The sequence below is a fragment of the Carassius carassius genome, chromosome 20 (assembly GCF_963082965.1).
Source record: "Carassius carassius chromosome 20, fCarCar2.1, whole genome shotgun sequence".
Lineage (NCBI taxonomy): Eukaryota > Metazoa > Chordata > Actinopteri > Cypriniformes > Cyprinidae > Carassius > Carassius carassius.
The window spans coordinates 26,343,616-26,362,267 of NC_081774.1; the positions used below are offsets into that span (position 1 = coordinate 26,343,616).

At 38.2% G+C, this 18,652-nt stretch overlaps 1 protein-coding gene across 1 annotated transcript in view; it reads left to right on the top strand.

The window, feature by feature from the left end:
* The window catches only part of st6galnac5a (ST6 (alpha-N-acetyl-neuraminyl-2,3-beta-galactosyl-1,3)-N-acetylgalactosaminide alpha-2,6-sialyltransferase 5a), a 48,900-nt gene extending 32,515 nt beyond the window's left edge, over positions 1-16,385 (top strand). Inside the window, exons 4-5 of the mRNA XM_059502333.1 lie at positions 12,463-12,570; positions 15,546-16,385. Of these exons, the coding sequence (XP_059358316.1) occupies positions 12,463-12,570; positions 15,546-15,792 (355 nt within the window). The 3' untranslated portion in view covers positions 15,793-16,385. The remainder of the gene's footprint in view (positions 1-12,462; positions 12,571-15,545) is intronic.
* The last annotated feature ends 2,267 nt before the right edge of the window (positions 16,386-18,652 follow it).

An 18,652-nucleotide genomic window follows, 5' to 3' on the forward strand; every position in this document is an offset into this window, starting at 1 on the left:
ACAATAAAGCACCAGCCATGTAATCTCATTAATATTCAGTGAGTCATACTTTTACTAGAGTAGGATTTGCTGTAGATAATCATTTTGATGATACATTTAAAACAGTTCTTGCAAAAGGTGTTCACAAAGACATTTTAAGAGCATTTCTGTCTTTGTAGAGGCATCATAAATGCAATCCTATAATTTGCCCTACCCATATACAATACTAAACATCAAAATTTGGCAAGGCTGCATACTGTAATATGAACAACCAAAATACACTGATTTAAGTCTCATGAGACAATGTAAAAACCTGTATGTGTGTAATTCACTACAAAGAACCAGTTTATGAGATTTATTCATTCGGGTATCAAACTATTGTGGTTGCGCTGTATGATCTTAATTTACTAAAAGGTAAAAAAGATCATTAGAGTAATTTGTTTGGAAATCAGACTACGTTTAGCTGTATGTTTTTGATTTACCAAAAAAATGGCTCATCATTCTTTCTGTAATCAGACTACACTAGTAGGGCTGTCAATTTTACAGTGTAGATTCAGTTATGGGGTTGTATTGCAGGAAATACTGCCTGAGTATTTTAGTACCATGTTCCATTTGTATTGTCAGAAGAATACATGTGGAAATAACATTTCCACTTCCAGAACTTTACGGATCTTTTAAGGGGACTGTATTGTTTTTTTTTTTCAATAGTTGTTCAATACAAATTATTAATGATTTGTTAGTTCTTTTGTTGAAATCTGAAATATTACTAAATAAACATGTAATTAAATAAAATATACATTTATATATATTAATGTGTATATATAAAACATAAATTTATATGCAATATAATATTTTGTTGATTTTTGCCTGTGTAAATTATCAATCATTAAAATGAATGTATGAAACTGAATGAACATATGAAACTGTTTATTCAACAGTGGTGTCTTGTCACGTTGATGCCTTTTTATAAAAGCAATAAACCAGTGTAGTCATGTTGTGGACACCCATTACCTGTGATAAAATCACTGTAATGCATGTTGTCTCATTGCTTATTGCTTCCTTGAAGAGTCATTGGACCATGAGAACCGTAGCCCTCAATGACCTTCTGAAACTGTACTGTACTGTACTTACAGTTAAACCCCAAGACTACTTCTAAAGTAGTTCAGGCTGTTGGTGTTATAATTTGTGCATTACAGGTCATGTAAATAGTCATGCAGAAGAACTTGGCAATGGGGAGGCAGTGTCTTTGCTCTCCGGCCTGGCAGAGACAGACAGCCCTGCAGTACAAAGACAAACATAGCCCAATGTTCTGCCATTTTGTTTTTCCACGACTAAGCAGTTCAGTTTTCTCATCTTCTGTTGTTTTCTCCTGCAGCTTCTAAACAATCCTGCTTTGGAGAATACGGTCTGTTAGAATGTGTTCATAGGGATTCTGAGCGTTGATCTAAGCAATATGTTTCCATGATATCTAGATAGTATTTGCTGGATATTGAACAATAACTGATATGTTTTGTCAAGCACATATGTTCAATGTTGTGGCGATTAGACTTTAATTCTTTTTGAGATGCAGAGGCGGTGGTCATCCTCATTTTGCCCTTATGAGCAGTCTCATGTTATACTGTACCACACATACTTCTGTAAGAACAATTCATGCACTAAATATCATTATCCTCTAATAAAAGACATCACCATGTACATCACAGAAATTGTTTATTTCTTCTGAAGATGCATTGAAAGATACTAGAACAAAATAGTTCACTGTATTTGTGATTTTATTTAACCCACAAATGACACAGCAAGTTTATGTCTTTATGGTCTTCTTTATCCTTTAATGGTTTCTGAGACTATAAGATAAATTGACCTTCATCTGGCAGTCATAAATAGTTTTATGTTGAGTCAAACATCAAATATTTGCACTTCAAATACAGCTGAAATTTCAGAAAATTGTATTAGTTCTTCCATCTCGATAATACGCGAGTAAGCCTTGTACTGTATATTTTTGCTTTTCAGTTTATATCTCCTCTATTAAAATAGGCAGTATGATGAGAAATTAAAACACATAAAACATATAAAGCATGTCTGTGTTCTTTAATGTGCACCATCATTACACCAGCAATGTTCTGGATTTATTCAAGACTAAAACAAGTGAGTTAATGAATAATTTGCTCGACTTCATTTATTAATTTAATGTGTGTCGGTCAGAGATGCAAAGTTTGATTATGCCATGGCTTTTTTCTATCTTTTTTCTGTTTTTTATTTATTTTTTATTTTTTTATAGGAAAAAAATAACTGTTGATATTGTATCTAAATGTTCTAAATGCAGAAAAGTTCCTTTTCATTAGGTCACTCTTGACCTTAGTGGTCGTTCGACCGATATTGTTTTTTTGACTGCCGATATCTTGGCTAATATAATTGTATTTATTTTTTTTAATATTTAAGAAATTTGAAACCATTTAAAAAAGGGTTAAAAAAATTTTTGTAATATAAACATGCTTATACTGTAAATGACAACGTATTTTTCACAAATATTTAATACAAATATAATTAAAAAGGAAGCAAACACTAACCAACAGGGCACTCAGAATTCTAGAAAATTTGTGTGCATTGTGAATCACATTTTCAAATAAAGCCAAGGTAGCACTCGTTTTACAATCGAGCACACAGTGAAAACGACATGAAAATGACATTGGGCAAAAGCATGAAGAGCAGCATCATTTGAAATAAGTTTAAAGTTTGTCGATCCATGTCTCAATGAAGCTGAACTCTCCTCCTGTCTGTATTCAGTTTGCATGGACCAACTGTCATGCAGACCAAATGCGATCATGCAGGATACAAATGCACCCTTAAGATCTCACTGCTGGATTCGACTAGGTTTTTGAAATTAGATATTCATTAGTAATTCAAAGATTTGTTTAAATTTATATAAATGCGTATTTGCTGAATGCTGACGGCAAATGAGAAAGTATTATAATGTTTGCCTTTCTTTTACTAACAATATAAAAGCATAATGCTCATTATAATTCTTTTTTGTATAAATTTTAATTCCTTTGTTTAACAGTTCTATCTGTTTATTAGACAAGCGAACGAGGGAGAATGTGAGCACTGTGTGCTCAAATGCTGCCATTCTCAGCGCCGTCAAAATAAAAGTCACGACATGAACGCATCAGCCAAAACCTACCAAAAACCTATTGGCCTAAGCTGATATTTGAAAAATGACAAATATCAGCTGATATATTAGCCTTGGCAATATATATCAGTCAACCAAAACCTGCCATCATGTCAGTGACCGACGAATTGGGAATCTCACCAGAGAGACCAATCCACTTCGATTGTAACTAACGAGCCAATGGACATTGGCATGTGGAATTTGCATCTTGCTGCCACACCCCACAGCGCGGGTATAAGAGGCAGCAGATGCACTGCATTTATTCATCTTTTCGCTTCGAAGCAGAGCGGTGGTGCATAACTACTACTCAGGAAGTGTTTGTGGATGGTGCATGTTCTTTGTTTGGGGAGAGTGGCGATACCTGATTGGTTCAACGGTGGGGATGGAGTTCTCAGCGCCTCCCTCCGGTGCCTTTCTTCCCGGAAGTGCATTAGGAGCTCACGGGATCCTGGAAGGAGCGGGCTTTGGCCATGCAACTGTGTCCCACGGCTGCTACCACTCTGCAAGGTGACCCGTGACTCTCCTCGCGGGCCTGTTAGTATTTGTCAAGGCTAACTGGCAGTGCTTATAGAACTTGTGGGGAGGCAACCTCTGCGATTCACACCATGGTGTTATTGCAGTTTCATAAGGCCAAAGCCCTGAGGGACATGCACGAAGGTGGTCATGACCCTGCTGACCTTGGCTCAGAGCAATGAAGGTAATCACACACAGTCTCTGGTCGTGCAACCTTGGTGGTCCAAGAGGAGATGTCTTGCTTCCACCCCGATCACAGCCCCTCAAACTGCTCGTTGCCAAAGGTACCCCTCTGTGTCCACCCCCGCTCCCACGCAGCAGCAGCAGTCTTCCACCTGGCAGCGTCAAGGTGCCTGGCATAGGCAGGACACCCAGCCAGTCTAGGTCCCCACTAGGGTTGGGAATCGTTAGAAATTTTCCAGTTCCGGTTCCACCTAACGGTTCCGGTTCTGATTCCGTTTCCATTGAAATCATTAAACAATTACTAAGAAATAGTGGTAAGAAAAAATGCACAATACTCAACTACTCAATGCTCAATACTGTTTATTACTTATTGTCAACTTAATTTAAAGGTTTGCAATGTCAAAATGCAACATATATTAATTACAGTGTACAGATCTTCATAAGTAGGGTGGGGTATTTTTTAGAAGTTTTCTGGTTCGGCTTCTGGTTTCATTAAAATTACCTATGTTTTTTTACTATTTTACCTTCACTGAATGTAGCATTGCTGGAAGGTAGTAAGTAATGTTGATTAATGCTAGTCCATCAATCAGCATGTGTTTCAAAGTTGATGTTTTTTACACTATCAATAACGTTTTGCTTTCAAGCAGGAATAAGCTTATTGGCCAAATAGTCCCTTGAGGGCTGAGACACTTGTTAATTTCCCTTAATTAATGAAATATAAACGGTTAAACTTAAACATATATACACACTCTCCATAAAGTCCCTATTTTAATTATTTAATTAATCTATTTTATTATAATAATGCAGTCAGGAGATGGTGTGATGCAATGAGTGGTTTCCACATTTTTAAACATTTCAAATGCATTAAAATATTTTATATCACTTTGTTTATCACTCTTGAAATGACCTGTAAACTAAATAATCTAACCCTCATACTTGCATAACAATAGCAGTCTATTTATTTAGTGGTCCAATTTGAAGCCAGTATGTATATTAATGAAAATATGGGACAAATATAATGCCATTTTGTGGCGGCAGGTGCAGCGCGCTGCCGTTAGATGTACAGTCAGACAAAACAATGTGCACAGTTATCAAAGGCGCGAGTGCACATACAGTCGTGGGAAACAATGTGTTCGGCAATTAAAGACGGGACAGCGCAACGAGTTTGTGGATGCGCGTCATTGGAATCAATGTGCTCAGTAATTAAAGAGGCAGGGAGGAGTGTCTGTTATTCGGCCCCACTGCTCTGCATATTTTGCACGTTTCTCTTTGTTAACACACCTGATACAGATAATCAGCCCGTTAGAAATGAACTCCGTGCATGAACTTTGTTCCAATTGTTCATTGCTCCCTATTCCCTGAGCAGGGGAAATCGGTTGAAGTTTACCTCACATCGAAACATTCATTCACTGATTTGTGCTGTGCAGCGTCTTTAAACATGGACAACTGTGACATCATATACCTCTGTAAATCAATACAATTTAAATTCACGTCTTGCACACTTCAATGCACTTAGATTGGAACATATAGCTACATATATAGGAATATATAGGAACGTTCGCTTCGAACTGGAATCATGGCTGAATATCCTGTGATGTCCACTTCGCAGGGCACTTATGTTCGAATAGAACAAATGTCTGAAGCGCTAACAGAAACGTTCAAAATGTGCAGAGCAGTGGGGCGCGAGGACTGCAATTGAGAACCGCTGCTTTACGGGAAACGCTGAATATTCAGAACACCGGCGCAAGGCTGCTCACAGCGCTTGGTCACGTGTTGCACCAGAACCGTTTTCTTTTCAAAGAACAAAACCGGTTCTGAATAAGAACCGGTTTTCGGTTCCCATCCCTAGTCCCCACCAAACCTGGCGGCAAGTGCAAGAGGCCACGAGACTGGCACTGTCTCTTGGAGCCTGGTTAGCACTCCCCAGTCCGTCTCGGTGGCGTCTGCTGACCATTAGACCATTCAATTTGCCCAGCGTCCCCCAATGTTCAGGGGCATCTAGTTCACATCAGTAAAAGCTGACAATGCCCCTGTCTTGCAGAAATCGCAGTCCTGCTGGCGAAGGATGCAATAGAGCCAGTCCCTCCAACCGATATGACGATGAGATTTTACAGCCCATACTTCATTGTGCCCAAGAAGAGCGGTAGGTGACCATCAATCTTGGACCTGTGATTTTTTGAATTGCACGCTTCACAAGCTGCCGTTCAAAATGTTGATGCAGAAACACATTTTTGAGTGCATCCATTCCCAAGACTGTTTTGCACCAATCAACCTGAAGGACACATACATTCATGTCTCGATCCTCCTGCAACATAGGCCATTCCAGCATTTCGCCATTGAAGGTCGGGCATATCAGTACAAGGAACTGCCCTTCAGGCTGCCCCTGTCATCCCGTATATTCACCAAAGTCGTGGAGGTGGCTTTTGTTCCCTTGAGAATCCTTAACTATCTTGATGACTGGCTCATACTTACACAGTCTCGCGATCAGTTGTGAGCACACAGGGATGTAGTACTAAGACACCTCAGTCTGTTGTGTCTGCACTGGCTCCATGGCCAAGTCCCGAGGTGGGCGTGGCTATGCGGCACTATCAAGCGGTGGTTTTCACAGATGCCTTGGCAACTGGATGGGGAGCCACATACAATGGGCATGTGGCATAGAGGCTGACATTTTTTTGGGATTTTTGTGATTGGGAACAAAATTACTAGTAATCACGGGATTGGGACAGGACAGGAAAAAATGTCCGCAGGAGTGGGCGGGACCGGGAATACACTTTGACCCCCAACTTTATACACAAATATAGCCCACCTTTTATATAAATAAACTATAAACTGTGCGAGGGTGTGTGATATGACGATTTTTGATCGTGGACGATAAAAATATCTCCACAATGTGCTTTTGGAAGAAATATCGTAGTATCGTGCTGCAGTGCATATTCTATCAGCTGCAGTTCTGGTGCCTCCATCATACACTGTACAACGCCACATGCAGTGCATTCACAGCAGTGTTTACTCAGCGCTAGAGTTACTCTCTCATTTACATGTGCTTTTAAATGTTTCATTCACGCGCTGCTCTGACCTGTGCTTTTTCTGAGCGTCGCAAACACCCGACCAGAGTATGTGAGTGGAGCGGTGTGATTCTGACTGGAGCGAGGAGCAGATTTTTTTAAAGTCGGAGCGTCGTGGGTCTCACTCCACTTCACCACTGCTCCATCATGATTACAATTGGATCTTTCCAATCAGAAGGTTATAATGATGGCAATAACCAAGCAAGAAGTTAAAGGCTAATTCTCAAGGAGTTTGTTTGTTCCTTTTACTGAATATTTTCGGGTTAAAGCATGATTTAAATAGATTCAGCACATTCATACGCAGTCACTTTCGCAATAATGCATAAAGTAATCTTACAGTGCTACAACATCTGTATCTGATTTTAAATGAGCAGAAATCTTTAAGAAATGGAGATAAAGTAACTGATGAAAATGTACTGTTATTGTCATCGCAAACAAAATTTACTCAGCAGAAAGCAGGAATTATACCTTTTAATGCTGGCAATGTTATTAGTTTGGCGTGTGGTAGGAAAAAAACATTTGCACACAATAGCCTAAGCCACTTTGAAACTCTCCTGTTAATTGATTTATTATTTTTTTTTTATTTTAATATAGGCTACGTTATGAACAACATTGAAATACAAACATACTGAAATACTTTATCCACGGAGTGAATTCGGAGCGGTGTTTCTGGTATCAGTGAGCGTGGAGTGGAGTGATTATAAAATGCTCGGAGTGCAGAGGGAAATTGTTGTTAAAATACTTTTTGGTCATTTTTGGTCATACAGATAAAAGTAATCAATCTTTCGAATCCGTATACGTTTATTTGTGTGTACTCAGAATAACAAATAAACGCTGTGCTTCTGTAAAATAAAGCAAACAAGATATGGTTTCATGCCATCTGGGTCTTGTGAACTTGAGCAAGAAACTTTGTGTATGAAAAATGCATTTATAGAGAGTGAAATGTCTACATTCAAATGAAAAAATGCAAAAAAAAAAAAAAAAGAAACTGTGTGGGTTGGCATGGATAATTTACTGTACATGGAATTTTATGTGTACGCAATGCACATTGCATTGTTTAAGATGGCTATCAGTTAATTAACATAAAAAAATTGGGGGGTGGGAGATTTGAAAATCCACTCCCGTGTCACCCTCTAACACCCTCTGGCATCAGGGGTGTGGACGGAATGTTTGGCACAGATGCACTGGCACCCAGCTTTTCTCTCACCGAAAGGACCCCAGAGATGTATGGTCAGAGCAATGCTTTCCTTCTTGCAGCAAGGGCTGGAGAGTAGGCTGTCCCCCTCCACCCTTAATGTTTATGTTGCTGCTATCTCCGCACACCACAACACCATATATGGAAGGTCGTTGGGGAAGCACGACCTGGTAGTCAGGTTCCTTAGGGGGGCCAGAAGGTTAAATTCTTCAAGGCATCCCTCCTTTGACCTCTTGGGATTTAGCATTGGTGCTAAGAGCCCTACAAACTGCTGTCCTCGAGCCTTTGGAGTCAGTGTAGTTGAAGTTTCTCTCCATGAAAACTCTACTCCTGACTGCATTGGCCTCACTAAAGAGGGTGGGGGACCTGCAGGCATTTTCGGTCGACAAATCATGCCTTGAGTTTGAGATGACTGACTCCAGTGCAACACTGAGACCACAGCCCGGCTACATGCCCAAGGCTTCATGCCCTTCAGGGACCAGGTGGTGAGCCTGCAAGCACTACCCTTGTAGGAGGCAGACCTAGCCCTGGTTTTGCTCTGTCCTGTACGCGCAATGCAACTCCTAGCTTAAGGACCTCAGAGCAGCTCTTTGTCTGTTACAGAGGACATCAGAAGGGGAAAGCTGTCTCCCAGCAGAGGATGGCCCACTGGATAGTGGATGCCATCAACTTGGCCTATGAGGCACAAGGTGTGCCCTGCCTTCTTACTCTGCATTCTCACTCCACTAGGGGTGTCGCATCATCCTGGGCACTAGCTCATGGTGCCTCGCTAGCAGATATTTGTAGAGCTACGGGCTAAGCGATTTCTAACACATTTGCTGGGTTCTATAGCATACGTGTCAAACTGTTTTTTTTCCTGTGTTCTCACCTCAAAAACAGGTAGTGGCATTGAGAGGCCCGGTTCAGAGTTGGCTTGCGAGTCCATAACGGCTAATTCTCCAGAGAGTTTCCTAACCAGGCAAACCCTGTTGAGTTCTCCAGCACTCTGGCGCCCGGACATGGTGGAGCGTCCAGCAGCAAGGTTTTCATCCAGTGAATTCCTAAAATCTGCTGTGAGGCTAGTGCCCATGTGAGTGGCCCTGTTTGGATCCCATATTTGACCCTGGATCAAGTGGAAATCTTTCAAAATTTTGATTTATACATAATCGGAAAGCTGAATAAATAAGTTTTCCATTGATGTATGGTTTATTAGTATCAGAAATGTACAAAATATCTTAATGGAACATGATCTTTACTTAATGTTGAATGTTGTTCAGTTGCTTTGACGCAATGTATTTTGTTTAAAGCGCTATATAAATAAAGGTGACTTGACTTGACTTAATATACTTTACTAATCTTTACTAATGATTTTTGGAATAAAAGAAAAATCGACAAACCTTAACCAATGTTTTTTTGGTTATTGCTAAAAATATACCCCAGTGACTCAAGATTATATTTCTTATATTTCCATGGTACAGTTATTAGGGCCATGTTCCCCTGGCAGGCTATGCTCTGCCGTCTCTAGATGATATAGCCTGAACCATCTCAGAGGCTTCCATATGCAATAGGACCCTTTTGGGCTACTCCACATGAGTAAATGTCACTCAACCCCCTCTGGGAGTAGGTGACTCCGTAGCGGGCCTCTTCTAAGAAAGAAGGGTACGCTTTCCCAGTGTTATCAAAGTCCTACTGTTTGGGTTATCGAGGAACAGCAGTAGTCGACTTTTTCTCTGTAGAGCCCGGTCCTATCGTCTGCCTTATAGGAAGGTTCAGGAGGCCTACACAAAGCACTGGATTGGGCAGCACCTGTGGCGCCTTGGTATGGTAGGGATTCTCAATTTGTTGGTCCCCGACATGACATCGAGAATGATTGACTGAAAGGGAACGTCTCTGTTACATGTGCGACCCTAAAGGAGGGAACTGAGATATCACGTCCTGTCGCCACAGTTGCGGTACCACCTCCTCTGCGAAAACATGAATGAACCTGCTCTGCAGTGTTAATTTCGTTAACGAAGATGAAAAATATTCATTAACGAAATTTATTTCTGTGATGAAGACGAGACGTTGATGAGCTAAAACTAATATCTGATGATAAAAACTATGATGAAATATATGCTGCATCTTCATTAACAAGACGAGACAAGAGTATAATGTTATTTGAGGACTACCTGACATTTAAAATACAGACTATAGACTACTGTCTTGTCCTTAAAAATGTGCGTCCCTGTCATTGGATTGCAATCAAATTAAGGGGAATTTGCATATCTAGTCTCAGCATGGCAGCTGCAGTGGATAGATAGACTACCAAAATGCGAACTAATGATCTGAAACAATGGCCTTAGCACCCGAAAGGGTAGGGATGAGGTGACCAGATGTCCCATTTTTACTGGTAGTCACAATTTTTTGTCAATTTACTTAAAGTTAGTGAAATCGAGATGATAGAAGTGCTCTCTCATGCATGCTCCACTTCTTCAGTTCTCATATACAGTGCACGATCAGTTCTCGGCGTTCAAATAAACACACAGCAGTCCAAAGTCTATTGTGTAGAATATTTCATGTAAATACAGCTATGTATTGAATACGGTTATGGATTAAGTGAACGTGAACAGGTGGGTGAAAACTGAATGTTTGTCAGTATTACATGCATGCCTTCCATCTTAAAGGGACAGCATTCCTACCTATCCATGTCATTATAATGTTAACCAACAAAACAAGTTAAATAAATATTTAAAAAAGTAAAAGTTAACCTACTGTATTTGAAAAATTAGCCTAATTTGTATCTCTTTCATATTTGTCTTGTTGTCTTATTCTTCTTCTTTTTCAAAAATTATAAATTATATATATATATGAAATATATATGAACAACTATAATTTTTATGAGTTGCTCCCTTTTCTACTGTTAAAGGGACAGTTCACCCCAAAATTTTCATAATTTATTCAAGTTTTTCCAAATTCAATCCTTGGTTCAAATTTATCATTCCTGCCGGTCTGAGACTCAAACTCATAACCTTTGGATTACAAGTCCGAATCTCAATATATTGACTTCCCCAATATATACAGGTGCATCTCATTCAAAAAGTACATTTATTTCAATAATTCAACTTAAAATTGTGAAACTTATGTATTAGATTCAGTGCACACAGACTGAAGTAGTTTAAGTCTTTGGTTATTTCCAATTCACTATCTCAACAAATTAGAATATGGTGACATGCCAATCAGCTAATCAACTCTAAATGCCTGCAAAGGTTTCCTGAGCCTTCATAATGGTCTCTCAGTTTGGTTCACTAGGCTACACAATCATGGGAAAGACTGCTGATCTGACAGTTGTCCAGAAGACAATCATTGACACCCTTCACAAGGAGGGTAAGCCACAAACATTCATTGCCAAAGAAGCTGGCTGTTCACAGAGTGCTGTATCCAAGCATGTTAACAAAAGGTGAGTGAAAGGAAAAAGTGTGAAAGAAAAAGATGCACAACCAACCGAGAAAACCACAGCCTTATGAGCATTGTCAAGCAAAATCGATTCAAGAATCTGAGTGAACTTCACAAGGAATGAGGCTGGGGTCAAGGCATACAGACGTGTCAAGGAATTTGGCGTATTCTTCTTGTTAAGCCACTCCTGAACCACAGACAACGTCAAAGGCATCTTACCAGTGGTCCAAAGTCCTCTTTTCAGATGAGAGCAACCTAGCCCTTGAACCTAGAAAACCTGTTTGCATTGTTACACTTTTAGATGAACATTTACTGATTAAAAAAAAAAAAAAAAACCTCATAGGGAGCAGCATTTTTTGAATGCCATGTCATGCCTTAGGTACTGCTTTTGAAGAAAATAAATAAATAAATAAAAAACAATGGGAAAACAGTGTAGTGGTATTCAAAAACATGTTCTGCATGAACGGCCCCTAACTGTGCAGAGGTTATAGTTTAGATGTTGATTAATTCCATTGGATATTCTAGAGCATGCACAAGAGATTATTTACATTGCATCTGCCAGACAGTGGATGCTCTGTTGTCTGAGGTAATTTAACAGTAATCAAAGGCTTCTAATCAATCACGTCCGGGTTGTTGTTCACTAATGCTGTTTGTTTTCCTTTATTAATGTGTTATTTGTCAAAGATTCACCAGGGCTTTCATGTCAGATGGCAGGTTGGCAGAACTGATGAGCAGTTGAGGATAACGTTCGGTTGTAGAAATGATCCTGACAGCTGGACAGCACTCTAAACGCAACAGAATCTTGGGCTTGTGTGTGTGGAATTTCTAACAGATATATCTTCTGGAATGTTAACTACAGCATGCCTCACAGTTTGGTCTTCAATGTATTGTTTTCAGCAGACAGTCACACACACACACACACACACACTCTCTCTCTTTTTCTCTTTCAGGAGAATCTCTAACTCGTGGTTAAGCACAGGCTGGTTCACAATGACTATTGCCTTAGAGCTCTGTGACAGAATCAATGTGTATGGCATGGTGCCTCCGGATTTCTGTAGGTAAGTCAGATTTCACTGCTTTGCTTTTGGGTTTCAGCATACAGTGAGGTCCAAACCTGAGACCATTAGTAAAGTAGGAAGTCTTTTATGTTGCATTTACAGTAAAATACAGTAAAACATAATACTGTGGAATTTTATAACAATTTAAAACTAGTCATTTAAAATGGTGCTCAGGAAACGTTCCCTATTATAACAGTTAAAAATGATTCTGCTGCTTAATATTTTTGTGGAAACTATATTTTTTCAGAATTCTTTGATGAATAGAAGATGTAAAAACAATAACTCTATATATATATAAGTTGTTAACAGATTCCAGCGCTCACGCGGTTGTGGTCCGTCAGTGCGTTCCAGGAGCGTTGCGTCTGCAGCAGTGCAGCGATCATTTACGTACCGAGTAGCGGACTGCAAACGTGTCCTGTGTGAAAGCACAATGAGTATGAGTCCGTGCTGCTTCTGCACCACATACGTAACACACATGGACTGCATACGCACTGCAGATGGATTATGTGTGAAACACGCGTGCGTCTTGTCAAGGTTTCCATTGGGAAGCTTCTTTAAAAAAAAAAAAATAATTCCCTGAAGCAAATCCGGTGGCATCTTAGCTGCATCCATGTTAGCACATCACGTTTGATGTGGTAATTTCACAGTAGGCATACACACAGGTTTAAAGACTTGTTCTCGCCCCCTACAGATTCGGCTATATATATACCTCAAATGATACCAATGTAATGTGTATGTCTATTAGAAATAGAGATATTGTTTAGAATGTTTCAAAATCTTAAACCTTTCTCTTAATTTCCATGTTAAAATTGTATTGTAAATCCAGTGGCGTAACTGCCTTGAAAAGTGGTGGTGACACAACACAACTCGGTTTGCTAGTTTTTTATTTAATAACATAATTTACTTGGGGACTGTGTTTAGACGTGGAAAACGTCATTTTTGCTTTTCAAACATACATCGATGTACCATACCAGGGGCTGTGTTAGACATTTTTGAACAAGGGTGCTAAGGGGGTGATAGATCATTGACAAGGGGAGCTGGGCAATTCAGGGGCCAGACTCATTTATCCCACTGGTCACTCCTTTGCGACTTTCTCAGTTGGTGTCACTTTTTTTTCTTTTTTTGTTACAATATGCTATTAATCAATACATTTTGATGAACTTTTATCATAGTTTGTAGTTATATGGAAAGTGGTTAACATTCAACCCGTTCTTTTTCATCAGTAGTATTATTTGTGGTTTGAATTTTGTGAATGGAAATTCCTCTTTTGCTACAGCATATTATAAGCCCAGCCTCTCTTTCAATTTCGCGATCTTGTCATGTTTTACAATAAAAGATAATTGTCAGTTTTGCTTACATTTATACACTTTTAACCTTTAAAGACATTTTTTTTATTTTTATATATGGATTCATTGTTATTTTTAATTAAAATGCACAACAACAATAAAACAGATTGAATGGCAAACTAGCTTAAAAAAATTTATTAACAAAAACAAATAAGATGAGGCATGGCATAGGCCTTCATTACATGCTGTATTAGGCTATATAGCCTAATGACAAAAAAAAATTACAGAACGTTTAGCAAACACTGAAGAATCTAATAAAAAAAAATTAAAAAATAAAAGAGAGCCTCCATAGCATAACGCGAGGTAAACAGCAAAGATAAGCTTTTCAAAATGAATACAAAGTAAAAAGAAAAGTAAAACTAAACTTGCTGCCGGAAGTAAAGTGTTTGAATGTTCTTCCCCCCCCTACAAGAACACCAACATGTTCTTTTAACAAGTCTTTTACTTTACTTTAGCGTGAAAACCATCAATATTTGCGTCAGTTTTGCCAAGCGCACCTTTTCGCTCCTGCTAACATGGCGAGTATAAACCACGCTCTACACACAAAACGAGTTCTCCTTTAATGTTTCTCATATGCAACAGAAATGGCAGCTTTTATATGTTGAACAATGCGGTGGTCGTGCCAGTGCAGGTTAGTATTACTTATTACTTTTGATATGATTATTAAAATAAATATTAAGAAAACTTGCCCACTCCATTTTAAAATAAATTTGTAGTCTGTATGAAAAGGTGCATTTCTATTAAAGGCACGTCCATGTGGAGATGACGAGTCATAAAGCACCATTTATTAATAAATAATTAAAATGTCTTATTTTCCCCAGACACGTGCAGAATCACTCTGCTGGTGCTTGAGATAATTGCTTTATGCGTGAGCTTGAGCTCGCCATGCATATGTATTAAAGTATGGTTAATATATTATTATATTAATCAATTTAATATAACGTGCGACTAGTTGACTAAGAAAATCTTAAGTAGGGCAGGCCTACTTAACACAAGGAAGTGCTCGATTTTTTAAATAAAATGGTATAATGACATTACAAAAAGTACGACAGCTGTAAATGACGTTATTGCACTGCACAAGTTATGCATGCGTAAGAAGTCAAATGTTTTTTTAGATTATGAATTATATATGAAGAATGATTTTTGATCTTGTTTTCCCTTTAATACATATCTTCCGCAATATATTTTTCTATATTACTTTTAAAAAGTGGAAGGGACAATATTGACCCTGGCAAAAAGCGGTGGGGACATGTTCCACCCATCCCATCAGAAATTACTCCTATGTGTAAATTGCATGTTTCCAGTGTGGTCAAAGATCTGATCTTTCTGTGTGTTTGTTCAGGCAGAACCTGCTGTGTACCAATGCTAGGAGAAAAATAACCGAGGGCCAAAAATTAAACGATTCATTGTGATTCCCCGCTGAGGCATGACCTCTCCCCCCAGCCATTTTGCAACCATAATGTATTACATAAAATCTACTTATTTCCCTTGAAGCCAGTTATTCTCTGAACCAAATCAGGTTAATTGCCTTGAAAATGAATATCTAGCTCAGGATTAATTTGGGAATCAGGGAATGTAATGGTACCTTAACACTGTCCCCATTTTAATCTCTGCTCTCATTGTGTACAGGGAGTCTCAGCACCCCTCTGTCCCATATCACTACTACGAACCAACGGGCCCGGATGAATGTGCCATGTACATCTCCCACGAGCGAGGCCGGCGAGGCAGTCACCATCGCTTCATCACAGAGAAGCGGGTCTTTGCCAGCTGGGCTCGGATGTTTAACATTCATTTCTACCAGCCGGACTGGAGTCCGCCACCGTTACCGAGAAATAACACGGCAACCACAGCCTTTCCCCGATCGCAGAAGACGTGACTCTCACCAGAGCCTTCAAAGATCTCCAGCTGCCTCAGATGGATCACTGGCTAATTCCTGTTGCCGTGTGGATGGAGCTTTAAGTGTTGGATTGACTGAGAGAGAGACTGATGAAAGGAGAACTGATGCTTAAACCTTTCTTTTCTTTTGCACATTCATTGTTTCTTTAGGTACAAAATGCATTCCAGTAGTCTGTACACATCCATGTCCGGATCAAAGAGCTCCGGAGTGTATACGATCTGCCTGCAACAAAACGTGTACTAGAGACAATGTAAAACAGCATTTGCAAGTCATTTTACTTTGATATGAAATATTATTTAATGAAACATGATAGTCAATGACAGAACAGAATGATGGCACTTGATTTGATCCAACTTTGTGAAAAACAGTCTCAATTTACTGTGTCAGGTGATTAGAAGACATCAGCAGAACAAGAAAATGTATTTTTTGGATGAATTTTTATGAAAGCTTGTGAAGTGAGGCCTGAAATGTGCACTAAGAAAGTAAAACAATGCCAATTTTTTGATTCGTGTTGACTTAACCCAACACTGTCCAGTGTATTAATGACGTTTACACTCTTAAAATTAAAGGTTACTTTAACAAGGCTCTTTTACAGTGGAAAACAATCTTTAGATTATTCAAATATAAAGAAAATAATGGTTCTTTTAAGATCTTTCTGTTCACCGAAAGGTTCACAGTAAAAAATTATATGGTCAGTCAGTCATGGCAATTTATGTTTTTACATTAAGTTGAAAAAAAAAGTTATATGAAATGTAACTTGGTAACTTTAATTTAATTCAAGTTGAGTAGACTTAGTTCAGTTCATGACTTTCTTAAGTTTTAATTTGAAATGGGTGGTGTTTTTTTAGTGTATTTTTTGAAACCAAAAATTTTTAGCATTGCTGTGAAGACTCCCTTTTGAAATTTTTAGGAGTGCATAATATTTCAACATTTTTTTAAATATTATACTGAAATGTATAACAGGTGAATTTCAAAGTACAGTTTTTTTTTTACTTTATTTTCCTATTTTATTATCCCAACTGACACTGGATTTGTATTTATTTATTTATTTATTTCGGTGTTTGTTTTAAGCTTATGCTCTCATTATTCTTTCTCAAGATAATTTCAATTTTCCAAACTCATTGTACAGCTGAAAGTGTGATTGTGAGACTGATTTAAAATGATTTAACATGAACAATAAACAGTTCTTTTGTTTAAAAAATTATATGCAGTGTGATCAAGATTTCTCACATTTATCAAAGCTAAAAAAATCAAAGATGAATCCTGCTGGAATACGAAAGGATCCACAAGAAATTCAGCGGCATGAGGGCAACACAGAGCATATAAAAATGAAATCGAAACCCAACATCCATTATTTTTGTGGTCAGTCTGGAGAGGACCATGTCAGAGGTGTACAGGATGCACACAGGTGTAATTACAGCCGTCACAGCAGGAGGCCATGCATCGTTGACCATAACCGCGCTGCATCTGTCCATCATGCAAATGTACACACGCGTCGGGACTGTTAAAGCAGCCATCGCATTAATGCGCCCCAGATGACTGACAAGTTGGCATTGCTGTTGAATGCACAAATGTTTGCAGATACGCTGCCCAGGTACGAGTGATGAGTCTGCCTATTATAGCTTGAATTATTGCAAAAGCTACTGTTGGTTGTATAAATGCTGAAATTTTTGCCAAATCGTATGTATTTTACGAGTTGCACAATTCATATGAATTGTACGAATGACCTACACCTAACCCCGCCCCTAAACCTAACCGTCACTGGGGTTTAGACGATTTTTATAATAAAAATATATAATATTTAAAAACTTAAAAAAAAAAAAATAAATAAAATAATTATTAGCTGAAATTATATATATATATATATATATATATATATATATATATATATATATATATATATATATATATATAAACATTTTATTTCGGTTTGATTTAATTTAACTTAAATAAAATAAATAATACACACTAAAGAAAAGTACAACAAATTTGATAGAACTTTAAAATGAAAACAGAAAATATAAAAATGTAAAATGGATATATTTTACACATAAAAGCTTAGAAAAATGATGATGATCATCATCATTAGTACCGACACTAAAATCATGATTCAGTTTAGCTTAATTTACATTAAATCCACAAAAACTGGTACTGTATGTATGTGTTCTTGTTAGTGTAACACAAGACCACTTTCTCATCTCCGTTTTGTAGACAATCTTTGAAAGCAGAGAGAAAACACATTGAACAGAAGCTCAAGTGTGGCACTGTGGTAAAGAGAGAATTGGTGAGAAATAAAGCAATATAGGCCACTGCAGCTAGACCCAGATTACTACACCAGGAGTCTTTCTCTTGGTAGTGTATTGATCTATGGTGGCCCAGCTATTTTCCAAACAGTGAGTCGCTGACTGAGAGACAAACGTCTCCGGCTCTGAGAAAACAAAGATGAAATTACAGGGTGTTGAGCTATAATTAAACCCCAAATATATGTGAAGTTAAACCAACCCTGGAATTACATGCTAGATGATTTTACATCAAAAAACATGAATTGCACTGCAGAATCAAAAAGAAGTGTTTTTTCCATCTGTGCCAGCTTATAATTGCACAAAAATCCAAAAGGTCTTGTCGCATGAAGCTGATATTATTTATTTAAAAAATAAATATAAAATAAATAATGCCTTTTAAATGGGTACTAAAGAAATAGCTTAAACTGCTGCATGATTGAAACATGAAATTAGCATAGAGATCTGGCATCCTATAATTTACATTTTAAGAAGGCTGTATTTCATGGCCTAATAAATATGTCTTAATATGTATTAGGTAGGTATTTGTATACAACACA